The sequence below is a fragment of the Lynx canadensis genome, chromosome A3 (assembly GCF_007474595.2).
Source record: "Lynx canadensis isolate LIC74 chromosome A3, mLynCan4.pri.v2, whole genome shotgun sequence".
NCBI lineage: Eukaryota > Metazoa > Chordata > Mammalia > Carnivora > Felidae > Lynx > Lynx canadensis.
This window is the reverse complement of record NC_044305.1, coordinates 23,784,228-23,803,746: the sequence shown is the minus strand read 5'-3', so window position 1 is coordinate 23,803,746 and position 19,519 is coordinate 23,784,228. Positions and strand designations below refer to the sequence as shown.

At 56.4% G+C, this 19,519-nt stretch overlaps 2 protein-coding genes across 5 annotated transcripts in view; one reads left to right on the top strand and one right to left on the bottom strand.

Moving 5' to 3' along the window:
* Positions 1 to 9,035, top strand: part of MYH7B (myosin heavy chain 7B) — a 56,342-nt gene extending 47,307 nt beyond the window's left edge. For both annotated transcript variants that reach the window (XM_032592579.1, XM_032592578.1), the window contains 19 exons: positions 626 to 881; positions 1,817 to 2,059; positions 2,696 to 2,872; positions 2,975 to 3,120; positions 3,463 to 3,553; positions 3,641 to 4,030; positions 4,862 to 4,988; positions 5,076 to 5,194; positions 5,286 to 5,482; positions 5,627 to 5,976; positions 6,063 to 6,187; positions 6,290 to 6,405; positions 6,886 to 7,282; positions 7,357 to 7,482; positions 7,588 to 7,758; positions 7,850 to 7,954; positions 8,048 to 8,143; positions 8,605 to 8,742; positions 8,834 to 9,035. In XM_032592579.1, coding sequence (XP_032448470.1) covers positions 626 to 881; positions 1,817 to 2,059; positions 2,696 to 2,872; positions 2,975 to 3,120; positions 3,463 to 3,553; positions 3,641 to 4,030; positions 4,862 to 4,988; positions 5,076 to 5,194; positions 5,286 to 5,482; positions 5,627 to 5,976; positions 6,063 to 6,187; positions 6,290 to 6,405; positions 6,886 to 7,282; positions 7,357 to 7,482; positions 7,588 to 7,758; positions 7,850 to 7,954; positions 8,048 to 8,143; positions 8,605 to 8,742; positions 8,834 to 8,845 — 3,382 coding nt within the window. In that variant the 3' untranslated portion in view covers positions 8,846 to 9,035. The remainder of the gene's footprint in view (positions 1 to 625; positions 882 to 1,816; positions 2,060 to 2,695; positions 2,873 to 2,974; positions 3,121 to 3,462; positions 3,554 to 3,640; positions 4,031 to 4,861; positions 4,989 to 5,075; positions 5,195 to 5,285; positions 5,483 to 5,626; positions 5,977 to 6,062; positions 6,188 to 6,289; positions 6,406 to 6,885; positions 7,283 to 7,356; positions 7,483 to 7,587; positions 7,759 to 7,849; positions 7,955 to 8,047; positions 8,144 to 8,604; positions 8,743 to 8,833) is intronic.
* The window catches only part of LOC115510167 (transient receptor potential cation channel subfamily C member 4 associated protein), a 70,010-nt gene continuing 59,497 nt past the window's right edge, over positions 9,007 to 19,519 (bottom strand). For all 3 annotated transcript variants that reach the window (XM_030309727.1, XM_030309728.1, XM_030309729.1), the window contains 9 exons: positions 18,635 to 18,693; positions 16,268 to 16,369; positions 14,909 to 14,992; positions 13,739 to 13,829; positions 12,563 to 12,703; positions 11,856 to 11,964; positions 11,135 to 11,247; positions 10,102 to 10,308; positions 9,007 to 9,921 (listed from right to left, as the gene is read on the bottom strand). In XM_030309727.1, the coding sequence (XP_030165587.1) occupies positions 9,784 to 9,921; positions 10,102 to 10,308; positions 11,135 to 11,247; positions 11,856 to 11,964; positions 12,563 to 12,703; positions 13,739 to 13,829; positions 14,909 to 14,992; positions 16,268 to 16,369; positions 18,635 to 18,693 (1,044 nt within the window). In that variant the 3' untranslated portion in view covers positions 9,007 to 9,783. The remainder of the gene's footprint in view (positions 9,922 to 10,101; positions 10,309 to 11,134; positions 11,248 to 11,855; positions 11,965 to 12,562; positions 12,704 to 13,738; positions 13,830 to 14,908; positions 14,993 to 16,267; positions 16,370 to 18,634; positions 18,694 to 19,519) is intronic.

Below are 19,519 nucleotides of genomic sequence, written 5' to 3'. Positions count from 1 at the left end.
CGGCTGGTTAGGTGTCTCTGAAGGAGCAGGTCCTATCTTGTCCCCCTCAACTGCAAGTTTCCATTTCCTCACCTCAAAAATCAGGATAAGATCACCTTTCTCTTCACTCCAGGCCACTCAGAGTGGTAATAATGACAACCAGTGTTTCCCGAGACTCTTAAGTGCCAGGCCCCAGGCAAGAGGCTTTATTTGCATGATCTTGCTTAAAGTGCCAAACAGTCCTCAGGAGGCGGGCACTGTGATTATACTTCATCAGCAGAGCGGCCCTCTGAGTCTGAGAACCAGTCAGATGGCTAGTGGTGGGGAAGCTGGGGTGTGAGCCCAGACATGTGACCCCAGAGCTCCGAGTATATCAGGGTACATTCCTGGTTTCTTCAGGACACTGCAAGGACCACCAGGACATTTAGGGCTTCTGAGCCCTTACCCTGGAGGCAGACCCATTTGATCTTGGGCTTCTCTCTCCACCTCACAATAAAGCAGAGGCATTAGATCCACTTGAGATCACATGCTGAAGCGTTCACCGTGTGCAGAGCCCAGCCCAGGGCAGGTGCCCAGGAACATCGGGGTTGTTACCGTGGAGGGACAGCACTGAGCCTCCTGGCCACCCGTGTCTTCCCCTCCCCAGGGATGCCCTGTTCACCATCCAGTGGAATATCCGCGCCTTCAATGCCGTCAAGAATTGGTCATGGATGAAGCTCTTTTTCAAGATGAAGCCATTGCTGCGCTCAGCGCAGGCCGAGGAAGAGCTGGCGGCCCTTCGGGCGGAGCTTCGGGGGCTGCGAGGGGCACTGGCTACTGCGGAGGCCAAGCGCCAGGAGCTGGAGGAGACACATGTCAGTGTCACCCAGGAGAAGAATGACCTGGCCCTGCAGCTCCAGGCAGTGAGTAGGGGAGGGGAAGGGAGATGGAGGGTTTCCATTGGTGACCTATGCCCCTGGCACTCCAGAAAACCCCAGGCTGCTTTGAGGAAACCCAGCCAGACCCCTGGTCAGGGTGGACGTGGTGCGCCATACAGGTGCTCAGGATCTGGATCTTTCTTCTGACTCCCAAACATGCCATGAGATGAGAGACTGTGGGCTCACGTCCCCCATCAGAGTCAGTCTGTCCCCGTGTCCTGATGCTCCCGCCCCATGCTACCTTGGCCTCCTGCTAAAGCTGCAGTGGAGCCCCATCTCCTTGGCCCTCCTTCATTCCTGTCCCTGACACAGACCCATGCTCCCTTCTCTGGTTAAGGGCCATGGAAACCCAGGTGGCACATAACAGTAATGGCCAGAGGGCAGGGATCAAGGGTCTGGAAACTTCCCAAGTCCACTGAGTCATTCCTTCCTTCAGCAAACACTATGAGTATCACCTGTGTGCCAGGCCCCACGGTCGCTCTGGGGACACGTTGGTGGGAAGTCAGGCCTGTGGTCACAGAACTCACCTGCTAGTGGGCAAGCAGGGGTGAGGAAATGGTGAGGCGGGAGAGAATACCCAAGCCAATCATGGCACAGCTGCCTGTCCCCTTGGAAGGCCATAGCCCAGAGCTCTCTGAGAGCCCTTGTTTGGGCTTCTCACTCTGGGTTGCCCCAGCCTGTCTGACGTTCCCCTCTTGATGGTGCTGCTTCTACCCCTGCCCATCCCTTTCCCTGAGCCCCCAGCCCAGCACACCTGAGCCCCTTTGGGGCCAAGAGCAGGTTATAGGCATTCCTTGGTCCCCAGCTGAGCGTGGGTGTCACACGTTTGCATGGCACTTTTTTTTCCGGGGCCTGGCCTCGTGTCCCTCGGCTGGTTTGCCTGGCCATGGCTCTGTCCCATTCCCCATGTCCCTCTCCAGGAGCAGGAAAACTTGGCAGATGCTGAGGAGCGCTGCCACTTGCTGATCAAGTCCAAGGTACAGCTCGAGGCAAAGGTGAAGGAGCTGAGTGAGCGGCTGGAAGATGAGGAGGAGGTGAATGCTGACCTGGCCGCCCGCCGGCGCAAGCTGGAGGATGAGTGCACAGAGCTCAAGAAGGACATCGACGACCTGGAGCTGACACTGGCCAAGGCCGAGAAGGAGAAGCAAGCCACGGAGAACAAGGTATGGTCTGGGCCGGGTGGGGGGAAAGGCTCCGAGCCAGGGGGCTGGCCGTGGGGCCAGGCAGTTGCTGCTCTCCCTGCGGGCTCTGTGACGCCCCTGCTGGGTGGCCCCTCTCTGTGGGCTCCCATTTCCTCCTGTCAGGTGGGGTTAATAGCAGCACTTCCCTCATTAGGTTGAGGATTCAGTGTGTGACCACCTTTTGCTTGCACTCAGCACAGGGCTTAGCGCACAGCAGGTGCTCAGCAAATGCCAGTATTTTGTCATCCATCCTGGCTGGTAAGGCCCGTGAGGGCAGGAAGCCCCTTTCCCGGCTCTGCATCCCCTGGGTGCCTCTGGATCCCTTCTGCCCCTGACCCCCTAGCACAATCCCATGTGGTTCACAGGGCCGGGAATACTGACTCATTATATAGGAGGGAAAGAGGGGCTCACTCAGGTGCTCACAGGGGAAACCAGGACTGTCTGGAACACCTGTTATATCGAAAGTAGCTGGCATCTACTACTAATTGAGGCTCAGAGTGAAACGACTTGCCCAAGTCCCCCCTAGTTGGAAGGGGCGGTTGCTGTGACCTGGCATGGTGGCTCCTTGCACCAGAGTGTGGGAGGGGCATCCTCACGGTGACCCTGGCCCTGGCACAGGTGAAGAACCTGACAGAGGAGATGGCGGCACTGGACGAGTCGGTGGCCCGGCTGACCAAGGAAAAGAAGGCATTGCAGGAGGCCCACCAGCAGGCCCTGGGTGACCTACAGGCGGAGGAGGACCGCGTGAGCGCACTGGCCAAGGCCAAGCTCCGGCTGGAGCAGCAAGTGGAAGATGTGAGTCCTGGTCACAGCAGGGGCCTGTGTGGTGGCGCTGGGACAGCGGGGCCGGTGGCTCACTCCTGGGGGCTGATCATGCCTACCCCTCCTGCGCCATAGCTGGAGTGCTCCTTGGAGCAAGAGAAGAAGCTGCGCATGGACACGGAGCGCGCAAAGCGCAAGCTCGAGGGTGACCTGAAGCTGACGCAGGAGTCGGTGACGGATGCTGCCCAGGACAAGCAGGAGTTGGAGGAGAAGCTCAAGAAGTAGGCATGGGCTGGGTCGTGGCAGACTGGCAGGCGGCCTCCTGAGCCTATACCCCAGTTCTCCCTCTGGACCCTCCAGTCAGTTCTGCTTCACTGCAGGCGTTGAATGTGTAGGGTTGAGATGGGAGTCACTCAGGTGCAGGTGGTCGTGTCCTGCCTTCCTTGCCGCCAATGGTCCCAGCCAGGCTCTGGTGGGGGGTGGTTTGAGAGGGAACACAGGGATGAGGTCGCTGAGGACTTGGTGCCTCAGGTGGGGAGGAAGGAGACTGGAGGACCAAGGGACTCCAGGCAGGTTGATGGAAGTGAGGACTTGCGCTGGCTCACGGCCCCCTCCACCTCCAGGAAGGACTCTGAGTTGAGTCAGCTGACCCTGCGGGTGGAGGATGAGCAGCTCCTTGGGGCACAGCTACAGAAGAAGATCAAGGAACTGCAGGTGTGTGGGGCACGGGGTGGACCGAGTGCGGGAAGGGCCAGGGCCAGAGACACGCAGAGGTGACTGCTGCCGTCTGCCTGTCCCCAGGCTCGGGCGGAGGAGCTGGAAGAGGAGCTGGAAGCGGAGCGGGCAGCCCGGGCCCGCGTGGAGAAGCAGCGAGCCGAGGCAGCCCGGGAGCTGGAGGAGCTGAGCGAGCGGCTGGAGGAGGCTGGCGGGGCGTCCGCAGGGCAGCGTGAGGGCTGCCGCAAGCGCGAGGCCGAGCTGGGCCGGTTGCGGCGGGAGCTGGAGGAGGCGGCACTGCGGCACGAGGCCACGGTGGCTGCCCTGCGACGCAAGCAGGCTGAGAGCGCGGCCGAACTGGGCGAGCAAGTGGACAGTCTGCAGCGGGTGCGGCAGAAGCTAGAAAAGGAAAAAAGCGAGCTCCGCATGGAGGTGGATGATCTGGGCGCCAATGTTGAGACTCTGGCCCGTGGCAAGGTGTCTGCCTCCTTCCTGAGTCTAGCATTCTGACTGAGCTCTGATCCCGTACCCATCTAGACTCTAAACTGATCCTGACTCCAGCACTGACCCTACCCCTGACCCTGTACCTGATCCTGACCCCTGACCTATTTATCAGTCATCCATCCCCAACCCCACACTGGTCCTGACCTCAAACCCTGATTCCTAACTCTGGGCCCTGACTCCAGGTCATTTTTGACCCAGCATCTAATTCTAACCTCTCAGTCCTTGACCTCTGTCCTGACTGGTCCTGTCTCGAATCCCAGCACCCAGCCTTGACCCCTGACCTTTGTACCACCTAATCCTGACAGCTGACTTATGAGCACTGTCTGCAACTGACTTCAGACTCTAGTATCCTAACCTCATCCTGGCCCTCTCACTTCTGACACCCATCTTTAAAAAAAAAAAAAAATTTTTTTAACGTTTATTTTTGAGACAGAGACAGAGCATGAAGGGGGGAGGGCCAGAGAGAGAGGGAGACACAGAATCTGAAACAGGCTCCAGGCTCTGAGCTGTCAGCACAGAGCCCGATGCACGGCTTGAATTCACAGACCGCAAGATCATGACCTGAGCCGAAGTCGGATGCTTAACCGACTGAGCCACCCAGGTTCCCCCAGACACCCATCTTTTAAAGCCAAGGTCCAGCAGTAGAATCTCTGACCCTGAACTTGGGGCTCTGCTTTCGCTTTGATTCCCGGACCCATGTCTAGCCTTCTAGTTCCCAGTCCAGGGGTCCTGGCCCTGATTGGCAGCTCCAGACATTGCCTTGTGATTCACAAACTTGTTCTGACTCCTGACCCTGGATCCCAGGCCAGTGCCGAGAAGCTGTGCCGGACCTATGAGGATCAGCTGAGTGAGGCCAAGATCAAGGTGGAAGAGCTGCAGCGGCAGCTAGCAGATGCGAGCAATCAGCGTGGGCGGCTGCAGACTGAGAGTGGTGAGGCCGGGGGCTTGGCTGGGCCACCCTGGGGCCTTGGCGCTGCCCCTCACCCGCCTGACCTGCCACTCACCCTCGGCCCCGCAGGGGAGCTGAGCCGCCTGCTAGAGGAGAAGGAGTCTCTGATTAGCCAGCTAAGCCGGGGGAAGGCCTCGGCCACCCAGAGCCTGGAAGAACTGCGGAGGCAGCTGGAAGAGGAGAGCAAGGTGGGCCGGCCACCTGCTCCCACAGAGTGGGCAGGGTGGGCCCTGGGGCCACCAGCCCGGCCCAATACTGAGGTCACTGAGGTCCTTGCAGGCCAAGAGTGCGCTGGCCCATGCTGTGCAGGCTTTGCGGCATGATTGTGACCTCTTGCGGGAGCAGCACGAGGAGGAGGCAGAGGCCCAGGCTGAGCTACAGCGGCTGCTGTCCAAAGCCAATGCTGAGGTGGCCCAGTGGCGGAGCAAGTATGAGGCAGACGCCATCCAGAGGACGGAGGAGCTGGAGGAGGCCAAGTGAGCGCCTTAGCAGCCTGGCCATCACCATGTAGGGGTGATGCCTGAGCCTCTGAGCTTTCAGGGGGTGAGGGGGGAATACGGGGACCTTACTGCCAGATTCCCTTGACTATGCGGTCCATACTGTCTGCTCTCTTGGCCTAGAAAGAAGCTGGCCTTGCGGCTGCAGGAGGCAGAGGAGGGAGTGGAGGCTGCTCATGCCAAGTGCTCATCACTGGAGAAGGCCAAGCTACGACTGCAGACAGAGTCAGAGGACGTGACCCTGGAGCTGGAGCGGGCCACCTCGGCGGCTGCAGCACTGGACAAGAAGCAGCGGCACTTGGAGCGGGCGCTGGAGGAACGGAGGCGGCAGGAGGAGGAGACACAGCGTGAGCTGGAGGCTGCCCAGAGGGAGGCCCGTGGCCTGGGCACTGAGCTCTTCCGGCTGCGCCACAGCCACGAGGAGGCGCTCGAGGCTCTGGAGACGCTCAAGCGGGAGAATAAGAACCTGCAGGGTATGATCTGCTGTGGGGTCACTGAGGGTGCCCTGCTCTGGCCACCTGGGATCAGGGGTGAATGAGGTGCCCTGTTCATTCTGCAGAGGAAATCAGTGACCTCACAGACCAGGTCAGCCTCAGCGGGAAGAGCATCCAGGAGCTGGAGAAAGCCAAAAAGGCTCTGGAAGGGGAGAAGAGTGAGCTTCAGGCCGCACTGGAGGAGGCTGAGGTCAGGGACTGGCCACAGGGGCAGGGCGGGCACTGACCTGCTGCTTCCCTGGCCTCCCCTCTCCTGCAATGCACGCTCACAGCCCCCATGCCCATGCTCCAGGGAGCCCTGGAGCTGGAGGAGACCAAGACTCTGAGGATCCAGCTGGAACTCTCCCAGGTCAAGGCTGAGGTGGACCGGAAAGTGGCCGAGAAGGATGAAGAGTGCACTAACTTGAGGTAGGGCGGCCAGAGCCAACCCTGTCCTCTGCCACCCCAGGATCCACTCCTCTTGAGGCTAACACCCCTCCTGTCCCCACTTGAGGGCAGGAGAAAATCAGGCAAGCAGTGTGGGCTGGGCCCCTCTGTGTGCACAGGCACCTCGTTTGCCCCTCCCCTGGGCCTCTCTCAAGGTCAGGACTATTGGCCCCAGTCTAGAGGCCAACTTTGGAGGCTAAAGGACGTGTTCAGGGTTATACAGTGCAGGCAAGAGCCAGGGTTCAGCCATGTCTGTCTGCTGTGGAGCCTCACTCTTGTCCGTGAACTTGTACTGAGGGTGACAGGCAGTCCCAAGGGGCTAGAGATCAGGGAAGGACAAGTCGCTTATTCCCACAATGGATTCACGTCTACAGCATTCCTTGGCGTAAGAGCAGGTCTAGTGCCTGTGCCCACCCCTTTCTCCTAGGCCACAACCCCCACTCTCCTCCCTCCTCCCCACAGGCGCAACCACCAGCGGGCAGTGGAGTCCCTGCAGGCCTCCCTAGATGCGGAGACTCGGGCCCGCAACGAGGCACTGCGGCTCAAGAAGAAGATGGAAGGTGACCTCAACGACCTGGAGCTGCAGCTGGGCCACGCCACCCGCCAGGCCATGGAGGCGCAGGCAGCCACACGGCTCCTGCAGGCCCAGCTCAAGGAGGAGCAGGCAGGGCGGGACGAGGAACAGCGGCTGGTGGCCGAGCTCCGGGAGCAGGCCCAGGCCCTGGAGCGGCGGGCCGCGCTGCTGGCCGCAGAGCTGGAAGAGCTGCGGGCCGCGCTGGAGCAGGGCGAACGCAGCCGACGCCTGGCGGAACAGGAGCTGCTGGAGGCTACTGAGCGCCTTAACCTCCTGCACTCGCAGGTGGGGCCGGGAGGGCGCGGGGATGCTGGCGGCGTGGGCCTGCCGGCCGGCTCTGAGACTCCGCGTCCCCACAGAACACGGGCCTCCTGAACCAGAAGAAGAAGCTAGAGGTGGACCTGACCCAGCTGAGTGGCGAGGTGGAGGAGGCTGCCCAGGAGAGGCGGGAAGCCGAAGAGAAGGCCAAAAAGGCCATCACCGATGTGAGGCTGGGCTGTGGCCGTGGGGGTGCCTGGAGCTGAGACAGAAGGGACTTTCCCCTCCTGACCAGGCTCCCCCCCACCCCACCCCACCCTATCCACTAACAGGCGGCCATGATGGCCGAGGAGCTGAAGAAGGAGCAGGACACGAGTGCACACCTGGAACGGATGAAGAAGACGCTGGAGCAGACAGTGCGGGAGCTGCAGGCCCGGCTTGAGGAGGCTGAGCAAGCTGCCCTCCGCGGCGGGAAGAAGCAGGTGCAGAAGCTGGAGGCCAAGGTGCGTGCGGCCCTCCCAGGCCGGGGCAGGGGACGAGGGGGCAGCCTGAGGATGGGCTCTGGGCAGCAGGCCCATCCCTGGCTACTCGCAGGTGCGGGAGCTGGAGGCTGAGCTCGATGCGGAGCAGAAGAAGCACGCTGAGGCCCTCAAAGGGGTGCGGAAGCACGAGCGCCGTGTCAAGGAGCTCGTGTACCAGGTGTGTGACTAGGTCCGCCACGAGGTGGGTGGGGGTGGGGTGGCCAGAACTGGCCCAGTCTGGGCAAGATCTAAATCGCCTTTGCCTGCCCAGGCTGAGGAGGACAGGAAGAACCTGGCTCGCATGCAGGACCTGGTGGACAAGCTGCAGAGCAAGGTCAAGAGCTACAAACGCCAGTGTGAGGAGGCGGTGAGTGCACTGGGGTCTGGGCAGCTGGGACTTGGAAGTTGGGAACAACTTCAGCGCCAGTTCCAGGCTCCTCAGCCGGAGATGATGACAGTGAGCAGTCTACTCCCTCTCTCGGCCCTGGATTGCCCATGTTGGCTTTGTGTACAGGCAAGCTGCCCTGAAAGGGCAGTGATCTAGCTCAGTGACCCCACTGTCCCAGTGGGAAGAGCGATCACTTCCTACCAGCTTTAGCTAGAGACAGGACCCAGCTGTCCCTGAAGGGACCCCAAGTGCTTTCCCTTCTGCGTGCCTCTGGAAGGACTGCCTTACCCCCCCCCCCCCTTCTTCCTGCCAGGGGCACTGGTGATGGAGAAGGTAGAGGAGCAGTTGACCGGAAGCCAGGCCCCTCTGGGGAATGGGATGGGACCAGACTACCTATCTCAGTTACAAAGGGTGACCAGGAAGGCCCTTTGTGTCCCCAGGAACAGCAGGCCAGTACTAACCTGGCCAAGTACCGCAAGGCCCAGCATGAGTTGGATGATGCGGAGGAACGGGCAGACATGGCAGAAACCCAGGCTAACAAGCTGCGGGCACGGACCCGAGATGCCCTGGGACCCAAGGTGAGAGACTGCCATGGGGCACCCCTTGACCTCTGCATGGGGGAGGGAGGATGGGAGGGTGAAGCTCACTCAGCTACTCCTGTCCCCTTAGCACAAGGAGTGACACCTGAGCTCTGAAGATGATGCCTGCTGTGTGCCGTCTCCTGCTGCACCCTGAATAAATGCCATGTCTGCAGCTCCAGCTACTTGCCTTCTCCTTTTTTGAGGTTCAGGAGAGCAAAGGAACACACAGTCCCTGGACAAAAGTCAGGTCCACAACAGTCATTTAAAATAAAGTTCTTTAATAGTCTCCATTTAATTGGTTTATTTGTTGTTAATAAATTGGCAACACAAGGAGGGGCCAAGGGTGTGCTCCTAGCCAGGCTCCTGTGTGTGTGGGCTCAGGCAGGAGACGCTGCCTTGGGGCAGGGCACAGCCACCCGGTGCCCCAAGGGATGGAAGAAAAGGGTCCCCACTTCTAGGGAAACCCCCTGGGATGAACACAGCGGCCAGTGAGCAAACAGAACCAGAGTCGCTAAAGGAAAACAAGGGAGGGAGGGATAGATAGGCAAGGGTGGGGGAAGGCAGCGTCCTCTGGTAGCCCCCACCCCTGCCCGCGGGGGCTCAGAAGCCTTTGCCTGGGTCCAAAGGCCAGAGCAAGCTTGGCTCACAGATTGGAGGAGGGTGCCCGTATCTCCCTCCCCACCCCGGGACTGACAGCCAAGAGACAGGGCAAGAGCTCAGACAGAGCTATTTTTTAAAGTTCCTTTACCTCTCTCTGGATGGGCTGGGGCCCCAGGGTTCTGAAGGAAGGGTGGGCATAGTATCCCTGTCCTTATCATGGGGGTCTTGAGGGAACTGAGGTTCCCCAGTGACCTGGGGCCCTCAGACCCAAGGGCTTCTAGATGCTCCCTCCCCACAAGCTTGTACCTGAAGACCTGGGGCAGACAGAGTTATCGGGGAGGCAGGGGAGGGGAGTGACCAGGCAGGGTGTGTGGCACATGTACCCACGCTCACCCACACTGGCCCTGGCCCAGCAGCCTCCCGAGGCCTGGCCCAAGGTCACTCCTCGGTGAAGTCCCTGTCTATGTCCATGTAGGGCTCCTCAATGTAGCTGACGAGGGCAGAGGGTGACTGGCGGTCTGGGTTCAACAGGATGGACACGGTCTCTTTCCAGTATGAGAAGCTGATGCAGGAGCTCTGGGCAAAGAGAGAGGGGTTAGGACGCCTGGAGGACCCAGGCCGAACCAGGCACCCCGTGGGGAGGGCTGGCAAGGCGACAGAGAGCTACCACACAGCCCAGGCAGAGACCACACCCCCAAGACAGCCCATGGCCTGCCCACTGGGAGGTTGGGGCGGGGGGTGGGGGGGGGCACTCACATTCTCCAGGCAGGTGCTGTCCTTGTCCTTGTGCAGGTAATGCTGCTGCCAGAAGCGCAGCAGGTTGTGGAAGTTGTTGAGTAGGAAGCCGGGGTACTTCTTGCTGTGTTCCATTCGCTGCAGCAGCCGCAGGTACAGGGGCAGCCGCTCTTTCCGCCGGGCCAGCATCAGGATCACCAGGCTGGTATTGAGGCAGCTGACGTTCTCCTGCGAGGCGCCAGGCGTGCCACGTTAGGTGCATGCAGGTAGCCCCAGTGGCCCCTGGTGGATCTGGGGTGCCACTGGGCAGGGAGGAGGGTGTCTCATGCCATGCACTGAGCTGCCCCTGCACAACCCTGAGAGGATAGGGCATGGCGGGCGGGGGTGGGGGGGTCATCGTCAGTGGTCTAGAGTCCACTCCTCCTCCAGAATCAGTTCAGGCATCACTTCTTCCTGGGAGCTCTGGTTCCCGGAGCTTCCACCCCCAGGGTGGGGCAGGGTGCCCGCATTAGGTGCAGCCACCTCACTTTCTAACTTCTGCTCAGCACCGAGCTGGGAGGGTCTCGGGCTGGTTCACTGTGCAGCCCCAGCCCAGTGCCCTGCCTCGGTAAATGTGTGCTAACTGAAGGAACAAAGAACCACCTCTGAGGGGTTGAGCATTAACCCCATTTTAGAAAAGAGGAGTGTGAAGCTTAGAGAAGGGGCAGCTGCAGTTACTTAGAGAGTGGGAAGTCACATCAAGTCCAATCCCAAAGCCTGCACAGCAGGAGGAGCTCGGAGAGCACTGAACAGGGAGTCAAGAACTCCATGCCAATCCTGACCCATCTGTGACTTCAGAGACCTCTTCCCTCCTCAGGCCCCATCTGTAAAATGGCACACCGGTCCCTGATTGGAAAAAGTCCTCAGAATAGCTGGCGGGGTTTCCTAGGAACCAACAGACAGATCAAGACACATGTCTAGGGCAAAGATGGGACAGATCAACCCCTGGGCTCTGGGATGAGGGAAACTATTTCCAATCTCCCTTCCCCTCCTGAATGTCTGCAGGACCTCTCACCTGGGTCAGTGTCTGCACGTGGATGATGTTGATGAGGCGGAAGAGGAAGGACATCTGTGTGGGCACCTGGGATATGTAGGCAAGCAGGCGGCACTCGGACAGGACCTCAGCAACTGGGGACAGAGGGGCAGAGGTATGACAGCAGGCTCGGAAGCTGGTCTGTGGCTCAGGCCCAGGGACCTGCCCCTCAGGCTTGTAGCCAGGCCCCACTGGGGTCCTGACTTTGGAGATGGGAGCCCCCACCATGAAAGCAACACAGGAAAGGCCGGATGCAGCAGGAACAAATGTCCAGCTGTGCTGCCACCCAGGCTGAGCCTGCATTCTCATTACACCCCCCAGGAGTTTACCACCACCTTTCCCTCAGTCCCTTGCGAGGTCCTCCTCTCTGAGGCCTCCCTCCCTCAGGCTTCACCGTCTCGGTCCCTCTATTCCCAGGCGATTCCAGGCAAGAGAGGAAGGGTGTTCAGTTTTCTGCATTCCATTTGCACAATAGTTTCTTTACTTTTATTAAAATCTACATGTTCACTAAAGGAAGCACAGACGATAGAGAAAAGTCAAAGAGCCAAGAAAATCTCCCAGAGAGCCATAACCTGGACCCCAGCCATGTGGGCATTTGGTGCAGCTACTTATGGCCGTTTTGTCTCCTTGCTAGATGCTGGGTGTCTGACACCACTGTGGCCACACTGGGCCGATTCACCCTGGCACTGTGGCTTTTCCTTACCTTTCATGTCCACCTGATTTTCGAACCGGTCCAGCGACAGCGTGACGCAGCGCACCAGCATGTTGGAGTCCACCAGAGAGCTGTTGATCTGCTTCAGGAACACCTGGAACTGCAGCAGAGGCCCAGCTCAGGCAGGTGGTGGTAGGCTCCCACTGAAGGTGGCCACGGTCCAGGGTGGGCACTGGCCGCACAGGGCTCCCATCCACCCAGGCCCAGCTGTGTCTCATAAGACTGAGGCCCAGACAAGCCGGGTGGCCAGCCCCCCAACAGGAGCTCGAGCCAGGGCCGACGGCAAGCCCAGTGTTTTCTACACTGATGATGGGCGCTGGACTCCCCTCATGTTCACTTCAACTAGTTTGCACTGGGTTTCTATCAAACACACACCGTGAGGCTCACATACCGGGGCCGATCCTGCCCTTCTGGGGCTAATCGTGTCACCCACCACCTGCATCAGAGCCATTTTCACAGCCCACCTGCTCCCACCCTCACCCCTGCCCACAAGTAGCTGAGACGGTCACCCCCGTATACCCAGGGTCCAGCACAGAACCAGCACAGTGCAGAGGTGAATGGCCATTCGCTGAAGCCGGCCCACTGACTCCCCAGTATTCTCCAATTTCAAACCAGCACCCAAAGACTGGGAAGGACCGGGGCTCCAAGATAACTTCTGAATGATGCAGCAAACCCCATGGAGCCTGGGTTAGTCTTACCTTTGCATCAGTGTTGATATATTTATTAAATCTCTTGAATGCATCAACATTGAACTTCATCAACTCCCCCAGAAGGTCAAAGTAACTCTGGAGCACATCCCTCGACTTGCACTCGCTGTCCACGATGCAGTACAGGATGTGCTGGGGTGGGAGAGGACAGGATGAAGGCAGGAAGGTGGCTGAGCCCTGGGGCCAAGAAGCAGATGTGGCTGCCGCCCCCAGGCTGTGCTCAACCAAGCTGCCCACTGTCTGCCTCCCACCAGGGCCTGGCACGTAGCTCAGACCACATGACATCTGCTTTGAGTTAAGCATCCACGTCAGTTGATGGAACTCGTTTCCCTGTCTAGATTCTCATCTGAGGATGCTGGGCACTCCAAGGGCAGGGCCAGGCATGACACACCTCACCAGGAGGCTGGGGGTGGGTTGAGGTGTGCAGTCATGACCTCTTGCTTGCCCAGGGCTCTCCAGCCGGCAGGCGAGGGGAGCCGTCTCCAGAAGTAACAATGGCCACTGCCTGAGCACTGAGGCCACTCAAGTAACTGAAGCACAGGACTTAAGGGCACAGGACACATTTTGACCCCATGGTTTGTCTTTATATTTATAAGAAAGTTTATACCAAAATCAATGAATTTTCATCAGGAACAAAAGCCAGTTTAACTCTTACAATAGAGTTTTCTACAATAGTTAAACTGTTTCCATTTTTCATTGGCATTTTCCTGAAGTTATGCTGATTTAGATCAATTCCTTATGGATTTTACAACAATTCATGGGTCAGTTTCTTGTTTGTATCTTTTTTTTTTTTAAACCAATGATATCTCTGGCCACTTTGTTCCCTGCCTTTTGTAAATTTTGCTTTTTCTGCAGACCACTTTACAATAAAGGGGAATTGACTTTTGGTCAACAGCAAAATATCCTCAGGGTCAAAAGGCCTTGCTGGGTAACTACAGACTCTTACACTCTTCCATGGCCACCCCCCAGATCCCTCAATCATCTGTTAAGCACCTAAGGAACCCACACTTGGAAACTCAGGGGAAGTCCCAGGACAACTGCACTGGCATTTCAAAATAGAGATTTGGTCTGCTCCCGACCAGCTGTCTAAGTCTCAGGAAGGAGAGCAATGCATGGGGCTAGGGGGAGAACGGGACACCCAACACCCTGGCTCCTCCAGGCTATTACCTCCAGAAGGCCTCGCTTCAGCAGGAACATCTGGTCTGCATAGGAGGTGGTCCCTCGGAGGAAACTCTCCACAGCCCGGGCTTGCCAAAACCTGCGACCCAAATGTTGACCCCTGGCCCAGGTGGCTAAGGCTGCCCTCTTCTGGCCCATATTCCATTCACCAAGGGGGCTGGGAGATGTTTGCTGTCTTGCTTTATTCGACATTCACTGAACATCTACTAGGCGTCAGGCCTCATACTAGGCACTGGGGACATAGCAATCAATAGTCCTTATCCTCATGGAGCTGACAGCTCAGTGGGGAACTGTCATCTATTTGGTTCTGTCTGGAAGAAGCTATGTCTCAGAGAAGATGGATCCAGGATTAGAGGGCTGGCTACAGTAAGTCACATATGAAAATACACTCTAGCTTTGCCCCTTCAGAAGAATAGAAGGACAATGGAAAGTGGTGCTGAGAGTGCATGAGGGAACCTGACAGATCTGTACAGATGGGCCACTGAGCTCACTTCTGATGGGCTGTCGTAGAGAAGAAGTGGCCCTGAGGGTGGGGGGGGTAGAGCTGGGATCAATGAGGGGAAGACTGGACAAGGCAGGCTGAGTTGACAGGGGGCACATGTGGACACGAACCTATTGGTAGATCACACCCAGCCCTGACCAATGCCTCCTTTACCCGCTACTTCTGTCCACAGCCTTCACAACTCATCTTAGGTGAGCCAGAGGAGCTCTGGGGAGCCCTCCCTGTCCACACCACCCCCCCCCCCCCCCCCCAGCTGGATAAGGAGCTTTCCTTTGTTCCCAAGCCCCTGGGGCAGGTCCTGGCCCTATTTCTTTCCACACTGCACTCCAACAGGTTTCTTTACACGCCTGTTTCCCACAACCCAGGGAACTCCACGGGCAGGGGCTGCAGCTATTTCCTACCATCTGTCCAGCGCCAGCACAGAGTAGGTGCTTGGTGAATGCTTGGTTAGTCCCTAAAATATACTGCTGGGATGCAGCAGAAGCTCATGCACACCTGTGGAGTCCTCCCTCCACAGAGGGAGACCCCCTCCCCCCCAGACTAGTCGGATATCCACAGCAGAAGCTGGTAGCCACATGAGGTGTTTCTAACCACTCGAGAGAAACACTTGGCTACTGGACCCTTCAGGAGTGGCAGGTGCCTGTCCCCAGACCTACCTGAATGATGATTCGGCTGGCTCCTTCTTCATGACCTGCAGCAGACGAGTTAATAAGCCCCTCTTCCCATCACACACCAAACTCCTGAAACAAAACAGGTACATCAGTGGCAGACCTGAGGCTGACAGGGCCAAGTTCTACTTGGCCAAGGGACTGCTATCTTGGGGCCCTGGGGTTGGGTCTCTCTGCCGGTTTATGTGGGTGAAAAAACCTGGGACATTTCCAAACCTGCAGAATGCCCCCCAGCTCCATCTGTGCCCAGAGGACTCCAAGGACTCCTGCAGTCTTAGAACTGAACTCACACCACATCTCAGGCCAGCTTTCCGCTCCCAGACTCACTGGCAAGTGATCAGAGGCCAGAAAAACCCAGAGTCAGTGCTCAGAACCGCTGGAGGGCTGTTTACACCAAAGCGAGTTTGAAATGCCAGGACAGAGTCTACCAGATGGGGCAAAGTCTGTGCCAATAGGGTGAGAGAGGGAGTACCCTGGCCCCCACGTTCAGCTCCGCTGGCTTTGGACAAGTCCCTGTGCCTCTGGGCCTCAGCTTGCTGGTCTAGGAAGCAAGATGTTCGATGAGGAAATGACTTGGGCTGCATCATGGGGAACAGATGGCCAAGCAGGCAGGGATTCTGAGCCCTTAAACCCCCTCTTCAAATAGAACAGCTCTACTTTTATCCCCTCCAGACATTACGGACTATGCACGATTTTATTTGAACAGATTTCTCTTGCTTTAAAAAAAAAAAAAATAACTGAGGGTTGATGGGGGGTGGGAGGGAGGGGAGGGTGGGTGATGGGTATTGAGTAGGGCACCTTTTGGGATGAGCACTGGGTGTTGAATGGAAACCAATTTGTCAATAAATTTCATATATAAAAAAAAAAATAAATAAATAAATTAAAAAAAAAAAAATAGAGCCTGGGAATTATGACTTCTGTTGCTGGTTATAGTCCTCCCTGCCCTGACCCTCAGGAACCTGTGAGCTCCCTGCTGGTCAGAAGGTGGCACGAGCATAATCCAGCTAATGGGACTTATCACAGGGCAAGAAGCATGTGAGCAAAGGTGAGTGACAAAGGAGTGGGCAGAACACATGTGACTTTTGGCAGATGACCTCTCCAAACCCCTGCTCCCCACTCTGTAAAGTGGAGATGATGATGGCACCTCCCTCCCATGGCTGCTGTGCGGCCCCAGTGAGGTAATGCAGGTGACATGAGGACAGTGCGTGACACCCAGGAGCCCTCAGGACATCGGAGCTACATGTGAAAGAGAAAGGATAAGTACCAGACCCGTGGGCACTCATCTTTGAACCCGGGGGCACGCAGGCAGCCAGGGCGGGCTGTGGGCCAGAGCTGCATGCCACCCACCTGTCAGTGTTGAGGACGGCTTCCACCTCAGGGATGTTGGCCTTGAGAGAGATGGCACTGAGTTCGTTCAGCTCCTGGTTATTGAGCAGCAGGTACTTGTTCCTGCAACAAATGGATTAGAAGGGGTAAAGGACAGGCACCAGGCTAGTTCCCTTCTTGCCCAGTTCCTGTGGTGAGAGCCAGAGAATCTCCCAGGTGCCCTCCCCTGCCATCACTTGCTCCTGAGGCGGCAGAAGGGCACAGGCGAAGGGAGTCTCCGTGGCTCCCTCCCCTGCCCCTTTGCCTGCCACAGTCACTAACAAGGCCCATTCCCTCAGCATTTCCAGGCCTTTTGTTTGCCACTGAACATTTTTCTTTTTTAATATCTCTTTGAGAAAGAGAGAGAGAACAAGCATGCCTGCACACAAGTGGGGGATGGGTAGAGAGAGAGGGAGAAAGAGGATCCCAGGCAGGCTCTGCACTATCAGCGGAGAGCCCGATATGGGGTTCGAACTCACAAACCTCAAGATCATGATCTGAGCTGAAGTCGGACTGAGCTACCCAGGCGCCCCACCACTGAACATTTCCTTTTGCTTTCTCAAAGGCACATCCAACTTGGTGATGTCCAAATCAAACTCAGCATTTTGCTTCTCAAACCTGGCTCTATTCTAGCATTCCCACAGGGGCCTGAGGCAGCTGAGACACTCCCTCCTGCGCCCTTCATCTTTAGGCCTGGCATCACCCAAGCCACGTGAACAGAAGCAGCTTCCTAAATAGTCTCCCCCAGGAACTGATTCAACACACAGCACCCAGAGAGATCTTTAGAAAATGGGACTCTGACCAGGTTACTCTACTGTCAAAAACACCCCCACAATTTCACAAGCTTTAGACTATATAAAATCTAAGCCCAAGAATTTGACTGACAAGGTCCTGTGGCTGAGCCACCAACCACTTTCACAGCCTATGGGCCAAGCCCCTCTTCTTTACATCGTTCGCCACACTGGCCTTCTTGAACGCACGGTGCTCCACCCTGCAGGAGATTCTGCACACACCATTACTTCTGGAACAGACTCACTCACTCTTCCTTTTCACCCAATTTACCACTACCGACCCTTCAGGTTTCAGCTGACAAGTTGCTTCTGCAGGGAAGAGCTCCCGACTACCCTCTGGCCAGTTCAGGGCCCCTATCAAATGTTCTCTTACAGAAGCATGCTCCCTCCCTCTGAATACCATCTCCATCCGTCACTGTGCACCGGGTGGTGTGACTCTGATTAATGTCCCTCCTCCCTTCCAGGACCGTACCCTTCACGAGACCAGGGGTCACGGCTAATTTCACTCATCACTGTCTCCCCAGAGCCTAACAGTGCCTAACACATACAAGTGCTCAGATTTAATAAAAGTCTGATGAAAGTTAGGGACCCACTTCCTCAGAAAAAAAGTACACATTCAGAACATACTGGTGCCATTTTTTAGAGTGTTCACATACTTTCTGGAGCTTAAGTCCTTCAGACAAAGAGCCTCTGAAAGAGGATGGTCAACATGATCCAGACAAAAGTAGCCAAGTGGAGGCCCTTGGCCACATTTGTCCTCAGGCACTTTCTGGTAGCTTACACAATGTTTCAAAAGAATTTAAGTCAATGTTTAAAACCAGGATCTTCCACATAAATCTTAATTTCTAGCTTCCCTTGGGGGAAAAAAACTCAGAAGCTATGTAACAGCGGGCCCAGTTTCCTGTATACCAGCGGTAGGCAAGAGCTAAGCAGTAACTGCCTGTGTGTTCCAGCTCACGAAAGTCCTTCCATCCCACCCCTTACCCTCGCCATAATGTCTCCCCAGTGCCAAGGTCAAGGGGTCAGCTGCTATTCATCCCTCCCCCGGCACTGTTTTCCTTAGAGCAGAGAATCACTGTCTTGTGAATTCTCCACTGAAGGTAGAAAAATGAAAAATGAGAGGGCAGAATGCGGCTTCAAAAAAATGGAAGAGGGTACATCTCCTTGTGCAGGTGAAGAATATTCCACCTGTTCAATAAGCAAATACTCAGCCCACTTTGCCCACCTGAGGTCCCTGTGAAGGGCCAAGCTGTCCATTCCTGGTTCGGAGGGACAGACAGTTGAGGGATGTATTGACTCCAAGGGTAACAAGGAGCCAGCAACTCTGTACTCCCTTCCTGAGGTGGCAGTGAGGGCTCAGGGGAAGACTGGCACAGGGCCTGGCACAAAGGAAGGGCCGCATGAACAGCAGCTCTTATTACAGTATTGTCAAAGTGCAGCCACACGTGGTAACCATGTGACAGCTGCCCTCACAGCTGCCAGGTCCTCCGGAGCTGAGGTCTGAGACAGGGGAGAAGCCCTTGCAACAACTGTCCTTCCAAAGACAACTCGTACTTACTCGTGGTGGTCACTGAAACTCTGGAGAAGCCTCAAGAACTGTATCTTCAAGGTGATGTCCTAAAACACATATGCATCCTTGATGTTAAAACCATCACCACAACGTTCCCAATGAAAATAAAACATTCTGGTGAGAGCCTGGATGTGTCGCTTTGCTTCTCTGAGCCTCTGTCCTCACACACAATGAGGACTTTTCTATAGTCAGAAACTCTTTGCTGACTTCCACAACTGGCCAATAAGAGATTAAGCTGCTGCGGACCCTTCCTGCTATCCCCCGCTGCTTCCACCTACATGTTGAATAAAAAATAACTAAAATTCTTTTAAACGTGAGGCTAACTTCATAAGAAAGGAAAATCCATAGGAATCAGAAATGAAGAAAGGACTGCGTTCAGAGCAGTGAGCACAAGAGCAGATGGTCAGCAGCTCTGGGTGGGATGGAAAAGTGGGAATGACATTTACTCATGCCAGGGCTTGGGTTTAATGCCCTGCAGGGACTAGACAGAACCCTGTGCCCATGTAAAGCCTGGTAAGCATGTACACTTGGTCAAACAAGAGTGAGAAAAACCCCACTTATCAGCCCAGGGAGCTGGCAAAGATGCCTGTTTCTGCCCGGGTGCTACTGGTGGTGAAGGGGAGCCCCCCGAAGAGAAATCTGGCACTCAACATGAAAACTTGCCCTGTGGCACTTACTCATAAAGAACCTGGCAGACAAAAGCAAGTGTTCTGAAGAAATACTTCCAGAGGCAAGGCTACATTCCAGAACACGAGGTCACATTCCACCCTGAGGGGAATATGAAGATTCAAATGCAAGTATTAGCATCCCATGAGCAATCCAAGACCATAAAAAAAGTATGTTACAAGTAATGAACATTAACATAACAAATAA